The following is a 14,763-nucleotide window of genomic DNA, read 5'->3' on the forward strand; positions in this document are numbered from 1 at the left end:
ATGGATGGATGGATGGATGGATAGATGGATAATTTGGCTTTCTGTGCCATTATTCAAAACTGTTTGCATCCATTGACCAATGTAAATTCATTGTTGTTGCCTTCTTCCCCGATGATTGCGATATGTTAATATTGCTTTTGTATCTCCATAAAATGTGAAATTTCTCCATAAAACAGTTTAACCACAAATAGAACTTGGTTTAAATAAATGTGTCTGGTGGGCACACAATGGCTGTGAAGGAAAACACTCACTCGTTAATTCATTCTTTTTATAGTAAATGCTACAGAATAGGGAGTGATTTCAGACTGTTCTGAAGGGAACTAACCAGTTGATTACAGCAAGCTGTGATTGGTCAATGACACATGGTAGCTGCAAAACGATAAAACATTTTTATCTTTTGCAGTGTGCATCGTGACGCATCATAATTTTTAGGTAGAGAACTGTAATCGAATCGAAGTCAGAGCGAATCGTCACACCACTAATATTTCTACTTTTGGAGAAATCAACCGACAAATGGATAACTTAGCGTTGTCTCTGCGTATTAAGCTGTTTGGAGAAACATTTTTAACATTGAAAAATTACACACTTCACATTTAAAGTTTCCTCATAAAGAATCATGACTTCCATTGTAATATAACCTCAGATACGACATATGCTGTATACAGTGGCTGCTTTATAAGGGGGAAATACACTGCAGCACAGGCAAGTGAATGATTACTTGGTTTTCTAATGGGTGAGCAATAATGATTAAACAGAGCACTTTTAGCCAAGCGATTACTTTCACTTTTAATCTCTTTTTGCGTGCAGCAAACAGGTGAGTGACTGCCTCAATGACTCGACCAGCGCTCGACACAACAGTTTCAGTTTTAACCTGAATGGAATGGCTTTGAAATTAGCAAACTAGCTATGTATGTAGAGAGCGCAAAGACTGTAGTGAGTGACCATGTACAATGGAATTCATAGTTTTGACGAAATGGTCTGTGAAAATTAGACTTCCTTACAAACACAATGAGCCTTGACCTGAACAACTTCCTTCTAATGAACAAATATCAATGAGTTAACTTTAAAGCAAGGGAAATAGCCACTGATTCTTCCTCGTTAAACAAGGGCCATTGCTGATTGTAATGGGGGCTTGCTAAGGTTTGGAGCAAAGTGTTCCATTGAATGACGAACCAGAGCCATATCTAAGGACCAGAATATCATAGAGACACAGGGGTGGGCTTTTTGACTTGGGCCAGTAAGCAACCACCCAGCAGCGCACTAGCAATCAACCACCCAAGCATTGTAGCAGCAACTTTTCCGATGGCAGGCACCACTCACATTTGCTTCAGAAAAAATATAAATTCTCACTGCTTACTATTGGTTTTAACCAATCTATCTATAAAGAAAGACAGAAATAATAAGAAAGGAATAAATAATAATTAAGTCTTATATCACCAAAAGGTCTTTGACAACAGAATAGCTTACCGTCACCAAAGATGGTCAATGGTAAAGTTGCTACTGTAAATATAATGCATAAAGTTTGACACATGAGAGAAATTAATAAAGCAAGTTGTCTTGCAGTTTGCAAAAATATGTTGTAAGTAGTCCTGCCAGTCATGTAAACAGTACTTCTGTCTGCCTAGTGAGCATAAACAGAAATAACTTGTAAGACACTGATTGAATCCAGCCTCATTCATGCTTCATGGTTTGACAGCAGTTAATACAAGCTTACTGTTTTAATATCAAAACCATGCAGTTAATGTTTCTCCTGAAAAATTCTGAACACTACATTGTAAAAGGCCTTTCATTGGTGGAGTCAATGTAGTTTTATTCTGATATATTACGTACTTTTTTGTCACTTGAATAAAACCAGTTAATTTAGATATTATCCATTTTTTTAAAGGACTATTCTGGGTTCAATACAAGTTAAGCTCAATCGACAGCATTTGTGGCACAATGTTGCTACCACAAAAATGTATTTTGACTTGTCTGTCCTTTTCTAACAAAAAGCAAAAATCTGAGGAATTTACAGTACAATAGAAGTGAATGGAACCAATCCGTAGAAATTTAAATTCTCACTTTTTTAAAAGTATAGCCACAAGACATAAAAAATATGCATGTAAACATGATTTTAATGTGTTCATATTAATATAAGGGCTTTTATAAAATGATAAGCTTCACATTTCTGCTTTGAAACCCTCATAAATTGGCCCCATTCACTTCCACTGTAAGTTGCTAAATGATTTATTTGTTTTTTTTTGTTTTTTTTTTGTGGTAATAAACATTATGCCAAAAATGCTGTCGATTGAGCTCAACTTGTATTGAACCCGGAATATTCCTTTAAGTTAACTGGCAAATAATACATAATTTAATGCAATAATGGCTTGAGACCTGTTCTAATTATTACATGGACATAAAAAAGGAAATTAATAGTGATTGTATTCACATTACACGACTTTAAAATATTATAGACAAATAAGACTAACATAGAATGTGTGGGCATGTTTAAGTCAGTGTTTTAAATGAGTCACTCTCAATTCAGTTGACTAAATCTATAAAGACTTACTTTCCAACACAGGGGAACAGGCAGTACTCTTCCTAGAACTGTTCCCCCATGAAAGGGCCCCACCCTTTAAAAAAAGCACCTAACCTTCCTGTGTTCACTGTGACATTCATTAACTCACAGTAGCAACCTGGCAACCTGTGGTTGATCACTACTGTTTAGAAGCCAAATTACACACAATGACATTCAGAGCTGAACGCCTCACCTGTTAACATGGGCCACGTTCCCTGATTTGGTGTAAGTGAGATAACCTTTGAGGGAAAAAACATAGTCAATTGTTTACATCTGTCGTCTTTTCTAGAGACCACATTTGGGGCTTAGTTAACGAGAACCAAGGGACTTAGGTATGCTGGAAGGCGTCAGTAGAGCGCTGCGGCTCAGGCCTTGACAAGCCCATGTCGGAGAGACATGTTGTGGTTTGAGCTAAGCGGATGATAACCACTGAGTCCCCCCTCCCTCTCTAATCATAGGCTAATTGTCTCAGATCTGGCAGGAAGGATTATTAACGTTAATTCGAGCCAGTAAAGTTCAACGGGCGAAACTGGAGCAGAAACGTGCCCTCGAGCGATATTCCGTGTATGGCATCGATGTACAGTACTGTAAAAAGCTGTAACCCCCTGCAATTGTTTAAAAGGATATATTTTTGTTGGTGTAAACTAATGTAGCTAGTTAAGTTGATTAAAGGTGCTGTAAGAGATTTTTACAGTTCTAGAACACGTAGCAAAATAGCGTCCTCAAAACATTGACCACCGTAAAAATGACCGCGGCCAATTCGTTTTTTCACTGTTTACATAGACTAGCGCATATCACCACTTCTGGGCAGGGAGGAGATTTTGTAGTAAAAAAGGACAAATACTGATCTGTTTCTCACCCACACTTATCACATCGCTTTAGAACAAATTGATTAAACCACTGGAGTCATGTGAATTACTTTCATGCTGCCTTTATGTGCTTTTGGAGCTTCACATTTTTGGTACTCATTCACTTGCAATGAATGGATCTATATAGCTGAGATATTTCTAAAAATCATCATTTGTCTTAAGCAGAAGAATGTCATACGTCTGGCATGGCGTGAGGTTTAGAAGGCTATATGATGGGAGAATTTTGCTTTTCAGGGTGAACTTTTCCTTTAATTTAGATGTCACAAATGTGCTTCAAGTGGTAACATCTGAATTAACTGGTTTTATTCCATTCAAAATGTTATTTTATCGGATTAAATGTATCTGACAAATTAAGGTTACATTAACGAAGTCATTTTGTGGGCTAGATTAAATTGAAATAGATTCTTTAGGTAATAATGGCAGGTTCTCAATTTTTCTGTGTAATTTTGTGCCACTGCGCCCTGTTTATGCGCACTTAAAGTTATCACTTACCGCTGTGAGCGCTAAACCACCTGGGCGCGATGTGCAGGGGCAAAGTGTCTGCCAAAGACGCACGGGAACCCAGGTAAAGCATACCGTCCGTGTGGTGCCCACCGCCGGTTTCCTGGTAGCCGTTCCCGTTATGGGCTGAATCGGAGCCAGACCCCCCTCCAGCTCTGTCCGAATCTGTTCCTCTGGGTGTGTAAAACCCGAATGGCACCGAGGCGCTGTGATCTATGCCCATCCCCGCCACGGAGCTCACCGAGCGACTACGCAGTCCCATCGTGCCACCTGGCCGGTAGTGCCCGAAGTGGGCCGAGGGTGGCACCGCGCTGTCATCTGTCGAGACACCGGGAAAAGCTCCCCGGGGCCGCCCCGCAGTACTCTGCTTGCCCCCCATCCAAAAGTATCCGCTAAAAAGGAGTGGGGGTGTCGCGGAAATGGTGTCACGGATCGCCCCCGATACGCTTGTCTGCGGCGCTTTTTCAAGCCTCCTTCAGACAAGCGACCAAAATATGCGCTAAAATCCGATTAAAACAGCTGTGTCTCGTAGACGCAACAGCCCATTTTCCTGGTCGGATCATGGACCTAAAGTCTCTATAATCACCTTAACTCACGAGAGAACAAGGGACTGATTAATAAAGCCAAAGTCACAATGTCGCGTATTTCAATCAAGCAAAAAACGCAACACGTTCTCTCCCCTGTAACCAACTGAGAGGACAAGCTGCCCAAAATCACCAGAGATGATGACACGCGCAACAACAGATCCGCAGTACTTCTTTCTTTTTCAGAAAGGTATGACTTAATATATATCAGCCATGATTGTCTCTTGATGCCTGTCAAGTGTGCACGTCCTGGTCCTCTCGTCCTCCCTCCGTCTGCCCGGAGATTCGGGTCAGTGTGTGCCGCTCCCCTGTACGCGCAGATCAGTCCGTGCGCTCACTCACTCGCCGCCGCTGCTGCTGTTGGAGACAATAGAGGCGTTTACTGCGCATACGCGGATTAACAGTGGCGAGATGTGCAGAGGTGCTGTAAACGCGAAGATGGATTTACAATTTCTAGTCCAAACAATCAATTATTAAGAAGGATCGTTTTTTTTTTTTTTTTTACTCAGCAGACCATGCACTTTAAACAACTGCACACTGCCTTCACTGAATAGTGTTAAAGGAGGACAGAGGTGTGACCCAGTAACGTTGCCATAACGAAGTTAACACTGAGGCTGCAGACATTATTTAATTTACTCATGTTTTCATTTCCAACCTTTCTGTTGTAGGCCTAATAAATGCTTGAGTTACTATCAAGAGGAAATTATAGTCTCTCATCTCCATAATGGGGCAAAAAATGTGTGTGTATTAGGTCAACAAGCCATGAAATCCCAGGGGAACAGTAAAAATTACGAATTTAGAGCAAATGGCACAGCTTGCTCAGAATCACAAACAAACTGATATATTCCTCTCTCTCTGCTGTATTTTACTTTTGCTCTGTGGCATGCACACAGCAAATCAATACATTATGCTAATTAATATTGCTGCATTAATAAATTATGGATATGTATTGTATACCCAAGGGGTGGGTGGGGGGGGGGGGGGGGGGTTACAGTGTGAAGAATTTCCATGTTTCCATTGATCATGGTATAAATATTGTTGTTACCTGCCCCCATCCCCCCCTGTAATCTACTAACACAATGGTGTGCACTGCATAAAGCTGTCATGTTTTCATGCACATTAATTTCTAATAATGCCCCTTTTAAAAGAGGTTTTTACATTTACATTTACATGCATGATTATTAAATTATCTCCTTGTGCAAGTGGCCCACTTTACAATGAAACTAAATTATAATCATATTAGCCTAATTTGTGTGTAAAATGACATTATGTAACTGTAAAATCATACCGTGGGCCATTTAGAGCAGGAGTTTTCAAACTGTGTGCACTAGTTTTAAAGAGTTTAAAATATGTTGATATTATTTTACATTATTACCAATCATGAGATTTATCAAGATTATTTTATTCTATCTATAGCAAGAAATAAAAATAAATATAATTTCATATATATATATATATATATATATATATATATATATATATATATATATATATATATATTAAGAAATAATGGATGCTATTCACTATTCTCTGTTCTCTTTGAAACAATAATTATTATCAAAAACATTTAACAAAAGCATTTGATTTCTCTTTGTGTTTATACATCTAACAATACTCCAATAGGAGAATGATACACTGTCAGCTTAATAAAAAGTAAATCTTTTTTCAGATAATATTATTTTAATAATTTATGTTGGCTTTAGTACAATATAAAAGCCAATTATTTAATTTTGCAAACAAGAAGTCTTATTATTGTCACTTTCACTATTTTTTCTCTCACAGGGGTTCCCATGCAAGGGGATCATCATATTCGGGGGTTCATGGCATCAAAAAGGTTTGAAACCCCCGATTTAGAAAATAAGAATTCCTTGATGGTCAATCTAAGGATCTGTGCATATAACAAAGGTATTTATATCTACAGTATATTTGGGTTAAAAGCAAGCATTAAAACAGTCCCAACTCTCTTTTCCAAAAAACTTGAATGTGACCACCAGAAATATAATGAAATTATGAAGATAGAGTCCACAAAAATGTGTGGTCATCCAAAAATAGATAACAGATAAATGGAGACTTGCAAGAATAGAATTGGTGTGGTTTGAAATTGACTTGCTGTTTCAAACCAAGAAAGGCTTGTCTCATTTTGTTGCACATTTAAATGGGTGGTAAACAACCTGATATTAAACTGTTTTATAATTCTGTTTAATTAAAAGCCACTGATAAACCACTACATTTATGTTTGCCAGAGACAATTCATATTTGTAATGAAATCCAGTTCCAAAATGACAGTAATGACTTGTCAGAGACTCTCTCAGAAGTAAAGAAACAGTGACATCTGGTGGCCAAAGTGCTAGATACATATGACGGATTTACTGAAACAGAAAAACAAATTAGGCCTATTAATAAATCTCACGTGAACATATATAGAAAGGAGCAAAAATTAAGTGTTTTTAATATATGCAAATCTTTAATTAGTTTTTTCACGAAAGTTAAACATAATAAAAATACATTCAAAGCCCCTTTCAAGACGTCACTGACGTGGTATTTGCTTTTTAGCAACATTTTAGAATACTTTTATGCTGCAACCTGATTCTTAGCGTCTTACGTCTCTCTGTTATCGACTGCTCGCGCCTGCTCGACGCTCTATTGCTTCTCATTTGAAGTTGCGCGCCAAATGCAGCCATTTGACAATGCTGTTGTTTTGACAAGTTGTTCTTGATTTTCCTCTCTTTGCCCATGTTGGTTTGCACATTTATCGTTCTGTTATCGTTATCGTAAGCGTATAATGGACTCGCAATCCTACATGCCCGTTCCTCCGGGTATCGGAATGGAGGAGAATTTCTTTTCTCTGGATGATATATTATTGTCTCACGAGCGGCTGCCGTGCAAGACGGAGTGTGTTTTTCCGCGACTCGGGTTCCTAGAGAAATCCAGTGAGACCAGGGACATACCAGAGGTACACAATACATTAAAATAGCAATATTTAACGTTTGTTTTACGGCTGTTCAGTTATACCAATAAAATGGTCCTGTTAGACCATGATGAAAAACTCTGACCGGCTTGCTCCCATATACAGTATGTCGCGTGCAACTGTTGCAGGTGAGAAGAACTTGTTTGGATGTAGACCACTTTTTGTTCTTCTTCTTTCTTATAATTTTTACTAAATTTAAGCATTTAATCTTTAGGGTGTAAGCACTACTGGGTAGTTGACATGGCCTGCGGAGTGACATGCTAGCTTCAATCTAAAACTTAGCATTTTGTTAATTCTTTTATAATTATTGTGCATGCAATTTTTATGACCATATTTATTAAGAAACTAAATTTAAAATAAACTAGCGAAAGCAAAAATGTGATTAAAAACGGTAAAAAAAACAAACAAACAAACAAAAAAAAAAAACAACAACAACAATTACAGCACCTAAAATATACACTTTCCCTTATACATTATTATAAACAATAGCATAAAATTTTCTTGATTATACTTTAAAATGTTAATACATTAAAAAAAGGTTCATGGACGTTATATGCTAACTACCTACTGGAGCTGAATTTAAAACCATAGACAGCTGGCCCCAGAAAATGTCTTGCTAGATAGTTCCATATAGTATAATCTCTATGTACCTAATATCAAGTCTCTCTTTTTGTTTTCTTCTTTTTTTTAATTTATTATAATTTTTTTTTATAAAGGGATAATTCACTCAAAAATGAAAATTCTCATCATTTACTCACCCTCATGCCATCCTAGATGTGTATGACTTTCTTCAGCAGAACACAAACAAAGATTTTTAAAAGAATATCTCAGCTCTGCTGGTCCTCACAGTGCAAGTGAATTGTGATCAGAACTTTGAAGCTCCAAAAAGCACACAAAGGCAGCACAAAAGTAATTAATACGACTCCAGTGGTTAAATCCATGTCTTAAGAAGTGATATGATAATTGTGGGTGAGAAACAGATCAAGAATTAAGTACTTTATTTTTACTATAAATCTATAAGGGATGTGCACGGTTACCATTTTTAACATTCGGTTAACCGCGAGGTTTCATGAATGGTTAATTGCTTTTTCATCTGGAGTCGGGAGGTGGGAATAAAAGTGTTTATTGTAAAGGGAATTTCCTCAAACACTACTCAAAACAGCAGCAAATAAAGTGCACGGTGAGCTATGAGTCTAAATAGCACAGTGCATAAATCTTCAAATGATAAAATCTCGCATTAAAAAGTCAAACAAAAATAATCAAACTGTTACTACCTGTTTGTGCGCACACATCCGAGAGGCAACGGACACAAATATTATCATGTGCGTGGAGTTACACTGCTGCGGTTAAATTGCCTCTTTGGGTGTTTTGATTTTTAAATAGTTTAAAATCAAATTACACTGAACTTGTCTAATTATTGTAATAAATATGCACACCAGAGCAAAAGGGGAAAAACACGGTCTTACTGTTTATCAAGCGCTGAAACGTTGCTCGGTGAAAAACAATCTGGAATCATGTTTAATGGTGTAACGGTCACTTAAAGTAGGCTACTCTTCTTCAAAATGCAGCACATCGAATGAAACACAATGTAGGTGTTTCGAGATGCATTTATAATAAAGTATTTTTAACTTTACTCTGTGTCTAAGAATGTGGCAATCCTGCGAGAGACGCTGAAAGTGAGATTCAGCACAACAGTCAAAGACATCTGTCCAGAAACAACAGAAAAACAGCACAGATGCACACAAAAGCATGTTTGAACAGCCTCTAATTCCCCAAACCTGGCCGGAAAACCTGATGGTTTGTCGAAACTTGTCGAGCTCGTCAGGTTGCAGACCTGTATTGCACGTGTAGAATAACCGAATTGTGATTTTGATATTCTAATTGTGCCACGTCGAGCGGTTAACCAAATGTCAACTATCCGTGCACGTCCCTAAAATCTATACTTTCACTTCCACATACTTTTTTTTTTTTTTTTGGCGATTCACATCCTTCGTGCATATTGCCATGCCACCTACTGGTCGTGGCTGGTCAAAGATGTAGATTTATAGTAAAAAGGGCCTAAAAATGTATCTGTTTCTCACCCACAAGTGTATGTTGATTGTTTAATGCTTTATGTAATAATTAACCCTTAATGTGTGTGATTAATTATTACTGTATACGTCCAGGCTACAAAGATGGAGATGCCGCTCTGGCTTGCCAAGGGCCTGTATGAAAAGAAGAGGCGAGTGCTGTCTGTGGAGCTGCCTAAGGTGTATCGTCAGGGCTGGAGAACAGTGTTTGGGGCGGATCCTACTGTGGTCGACCTTCACAAAATGGGGCCCTATTATTATGGTTTAGGCTCCCAGATGCTGCATTTTGACAGCCCAGAAAACCCAGAGATTGCTCAGACCATCCTCCAGGTGGGCACACCCATAGAACATTAGACAGTAAATGAATTATTTTAAAGTCAATGCAACAGAATAGAAAATTTGGTAAAACTTTACAATAAGGTTCCATTCATTAACATTAGTTAATTTGTTGGGTATCATGAACAAATACTTAACAATATATATATTTTTTTTTACAGCATTTATTAATCTTTGTTATTGTTAGCTAATAAAAAACAAAACAATTGTTCATGTTAGTTCATAGTGCATTAACTAATGTTAACAAAAATGTAAATTAGAATATGTTGAAATTATCATTAAGATTAATAACTGCTTTAAAAGTATTGTTCATTGTTAGTTCATTTCAACTAATTTTGTTAACTAATGTTAACAAATTGAACCTTATTTTAAATTGTTACAAATAATAAGTTGATCTTTACATACAGTTGAAGTCAGAAGTTTACATACACCTTAGCCAAATACATTTAGACATTTAGTTTTTAAAAATTCCTGACATTTAATCATAGAAAACATTTCCTGTCTTAGGTCAGTTAGGATCACTATTTTAAGAATGTGAAATGTCAGAATAATAGTAGAGAGAATTATTTATTTCAGCTTTTATTTCTTTCATCACATTCCCAGTGGGTCAGAAGTTTACATACACTTTGTTAGTATTTGGTAGCTTTGCCTTTAAATTGTTTACTTTGGTTCAAACATTTTGGGTAGCTTTCCATAAGCTTCTCACAACAAGTTGCTTTTTCAGTTCTGCCCACAAATTTTCTATTGGATTCAGGTCAGGGCTTTGTGATGGCCACACCAATACCTTGACTTTGTTGGCCTTAAGCTGTTTTGCCACAACTTTTGAGGTAGGCTTGGGGTCATTGTCCATTTGAAAGATCCATTTGCAACCGAGCTTTAACATCCTGGCTGATGTTTTGAGATGTTTCTTCAATATATCCACATTAATTTCCTTCCTCATGATGCCATCTATTTTGTGAAGTGCACCAGTCCATCCTGCAGCAAAGCAGGAAGTTATGCTGTCACCTCCATGCTTCACGGTTGGGATGGTGTTCTTCGGTTTGCAAGCCTCACCCTTTTCCTCCAAACATAATGATGGGCATTATAGCCAAACAGTTCAGTTTTTGTTTCATTAGACCAGAGGACATTTCTACAAAAAGTAAGATCTTTGTTCCCATGTGCACTTGCAATCTGTAGTCTGGCTTTTTTTATGGCAGTTTTGGAGCAGTGGCTTCTTCCTTGCTGAGCAGCCTTTCAGGTCATGTCGATATAGGACTCGTTTTACTGTGGATATAGATACTTGTCTACCTGTGTCCTCCAGCATTTTCACAAGGTCCTTTGCTGTTGTTCTGGGATTGATTTGCACTTTTTGCACCAAACTACATTCATCTCTAGGAGACAGAATGCGACTCCTTCCTGAGCGGTATGATGGCTGTGTGGTCCCATGGTGTTTATACTTGCATACTATGGTTTGTACAGATGAACGTGGTACCTTCAGGCATTTGGAAATTGCTCCCAAGGATTAACCAGACATGTGGCGGTCAACAATTTTTTTTTTCTGAATTTTTGGCTGATTTCTTTTGATTTTCCCATGATGTCAAGCAAAGAGGCACTGAGTTTGAAGGTAGGCCTTAAAATACATCCACAGGTACACTTCCAATTCAGTACACCTCCTATCAGAAGCTAATTGTCTAAAGGCTTGACATAACTTTCTGTAATTTTCCAAGCTGCTTAAAGGCACAGTTAACTTAGTGTATGTAAACTTTTAACCCACTGGAATTGTGTTAGTCAATTAAAAGTGAAACAATCTGTCTGTAAACAATTGTTGGATAAATTACTTGTCATGCACAAAGTAGATGTCCTAAAGGACTTGCCAGAACTATAGTTTGCTAATATTAAATCTGTGGAGTGGTTAAAAAGTTATTTTTAATGACTTCACCCTAAGTGTATGTAAACTTCTGACTGTGTTTATAATTACCATACAAGTTACGGAGATGACTTTTGTTTCATGTGTTAAACTTGTTAGTAATGGGTAGTTAGGCTTGTTAAAGGCATGAATAACAGTTAACCTGTCACTTTGGGACAGGCTGTTGTTAAAGCCCACATGCTGAAATCGTTTTGGTTCAATAAATGAGGCTCATAAACGCTTGTAATATAGCTGCTATTTCCTATCTCCACCAGTAGAGGGAGCAATATGCTTACTGTCATAGTAATACTAGTGAAGCTCAGTTGCTGGGCAGACTGGAATCAGAGATCTACTTTACTGATAAAACAACCTTCCTCTTGTTACCATAGGAGAGAGCGTTAAGGTCAACTAGCATGTCACCATTTACAGATACCATACAAATGAATGGGGAGAGCTGTAAACTGACATCTACAGTACCTGTTGTTAAATTGTCTGAGTCTTCTCTTATAAAACAGCAATTTTATCACAGTAAACTCCATAGTTAATTCCAGAAGGATTGTTTAGTGTAAAACAAATGATAAGCTGTTTCCTCTCAAAAGCATTTTTTTTTAGCACAGTAAAGCATCTCCTCTAGACATCCATAAAAAAAATGTCTAGGGGACCGCCACGTTATACATTACTTTACCAAACTTGTAGGCTCTCCTTGATAGAAGGGATCTGGTGGAATCCTAGGTCGAGTTCAAATCAAACTTCTGTTGTGTTTTAAAATTAGTATATTGTATAACTGTTATCCACATTTATTGAGTTCAGGCAAAGCAAATTACATTATAGATTTGTTCTTTCTATTTTCCCATGTTGGAATTTAATCAAATGCATTAATGAAATGTTTTCGTGGCAAAATGGCACAATATATCCACAAACTCCATGTAATGAAGTCAATCAAAGATTATTTGAAACCTGAAGATGTGTCTGCTGGTCAAGTTGTTAAAAAGCAATCACAGATACTTGCATTCATTGACCACCAAAAAATGGAGATTCCGTTTTGAACCTGGGGAATTATGATTATATTATATTATGCCATTTCTACTGCCTGTCATAGATCTCAATAAACCATTTTGATAATGATTATTTCCAGTATTTAGAGAGTAACAGACATAATCCACAATAATGCATTTACTGTTGTGAAACTAGAGCTGTTTTATAATAATCTATGAGAGATGCGTCACCAGGTTGTCTGTCAGTGAGGGATTCGGAGGATTAAAGGGCCTTTGCATAATTATAATGACTTATAAAGGATTGTTGTTGAAAAAAAAAAAAAATATATATATATATATAAAACAGTTGTTGAAATGTATAACAGCTTTAAAAAATATCTTGTTTGATCAGTAAGTTAAGATCTAAATAACTGATATTTGGAGATAGTCATCATACAGCCATGTCCATAAAACCTACCTTTATAAAATTCATATTGTAATTCTACCTGTTTGTTGGGTTAGTGGTTTACTTGCATCAACTCAACAGTTGCATTAGAATTAGCAATATTTGATACATATTGCATTCCCTAAGGTTGTACCTCCATCTGTATACTATCCCAAACTATCTCTCTTATCAGACCTTTATTGGCCGTTTCCGCCGGACCATGGACTCGTCCCAGAACGCCTACAATGAGGATACATCAGCACTGGTGGAGCGCTTGGACTACTTAGAGAGGAGTTTGTTTAAGGCAGGACAGAGTGGACTAAATAGTTTCCAGCTGTGGGAAAAAGGTCGGTCCTCACACCTCACTGCCTCTAGCCTAGTTATCAACTACAGAAAGAGAAAAATCACTGACCTGCAGGCCTGAGAGACAATCGCAGATCAACAGGTTGGAAAGGAAGAAGGACTTTGAATTGGAGGGGTGTGCATTTGTGTGTTTTTGAGTTGTGAGTGTGAAAAATGGAGACATGTTTTTGTGTGATTGTGTTATAGAGAAACTTATGTTAAATAACCTATGATCATTTTTTACTGTAATGTATAGCCTACTGCCTTGTATAGACAATATTCCAATTTAAAAAGTCAATAAATCATCTTATCCTATTATGCTCTTTCTATTTTCCTATTTTGAAACTTCTTAAAAGGCATTGATGATAATGTATGTGCAAAATGGCACACATTTACAGTGGTAATCAAATATATAAAAACATCAAGATATGTGTCTGCTGGTCAAGATGATGTGATTGTTTTAAAGCAATTGTCAATTCTTGCATTCATTCATCCCAAAGAGAGTGGATATTCATCTTTTACAGTCCAGGTTCCAGGTATTTCTTAGCCTGGGAATAATGATTTTGCGATTTCTGCTGCTGGTCATTAATCTCAGTACAGTAAACATGGTAACACTTTACAATGAGGCTGCATTTGTTAACATTAGTAAATGCATCAAGTGACATGATCTAACAATGTTTTTTTCTCTCCAGAATGTAATAATTTTTGTTCATGTTAATTTATCAAAATACTATTCTTCATTGTTTGTTCATGTTAGTTCATATTGCAATAACTAATGTTAATGTATACAACTTTTTAAACTGAAGTGCGCAATTTCTGTGCCACCTAACAGAATTCCAAAAATATGTTTTCAAACAGCTTTGTTGAATGCCCCACCTATCTGCCATTTGAGTCATTTAGGGCTGCAACTAACGATTGTTTTGATAATCGATTAATCTTCAATTATTTCTTCGATTAATCGGATAAATAACTAAATTTCCTGTATTTTATTAAAACTTTATTTTTTTAAGAAACAGAAATGATAAAGGGTATAAGGATTTGGTTTGGTTTACTGTACTGAACGATACTAAACTCTCACAAAACTTTGAACAAAGCCGGAATAGTTATATATATATTGAATTGTATTATTATTATTCCTTTCAGGACAAATGCAAAACAGTTCCTTTACTTGTAAAACTTAAAAAGTACTGTTTATTAAAGAGTAAAATGATCCATCAGGGATGGACTAGGACA

The 14,763-nt window shown here is 36.9% G+C and overlaps 2 protein-coding genes across 3 annotated transcripts in view; one reads left to right on the plus strand and one right to left on the minus strand.

Annotated features, from left to right (window-relative positions):
• Positions 1–4,943, minus strand: part of LOC127437289 (E3 ubiquitin-protein ligase znrf1) — a 44,838-nt gene extending 39,895 nt beyond the window's left edge. Inside the window, exon 1 of one of the 2 annotated variants that reach the window (XM_051692132.1) lies at positions 3,919–4,943. In XM_051692132.1, coding sequence (XP_051548092.1) covers positions 3,919–4,306 — 388 coding nt within the window. In that variant the 5' untranslated portion in view covers positions 4,307–4,943. The remainder of the gene's footprint in view (positions 1–3,918) is intronic. The other variant, XM_051692131.1, reaches the window with a different exon arrangement.
• A 2,220-nt stretch (positions 4,944–7,163) lies between these two features.
• LOC127437536 (DNA replication complex GINS protein PSF3-like) lies at positions 7,164–14,135 on the plus strand. The gene is made up of 3 exons (XM_051692522.1): positions 7,164–7,464; positions 9,645–9,878; positions 13,382–14,135. Exons 1-3 carry the CDS (start codon positions 7,294–7,296, stop codon positions 13,610–13,612), a joined length of 636 nt encoding a protein of 211 aa, XP_051548482.1. The 5' UTR covers positions 7,164–7,293; the 3' UTR covers positions 13,613–14,135.
• Positions 14,136–14,763: the final 628 nt, after the last annotated feature.

This window comes from Myxocyprinus asiaticus, chromosome 48 (genome assembly GCF_019703515.2).
Source record: "Myxocyprinus asiaticus isolate MX2 ecotype Aquarium Trade chromosome 48, UBuf_Myxa_2, whole genome shotgun sequence".
NCBI classification, from domain to species: Eukaryota; Metazoa; Chordata; class Actinopteri; order Cypriniformes; family Catostomidae; genus Myxocyprinus; species Myxocyprinus asiaticus.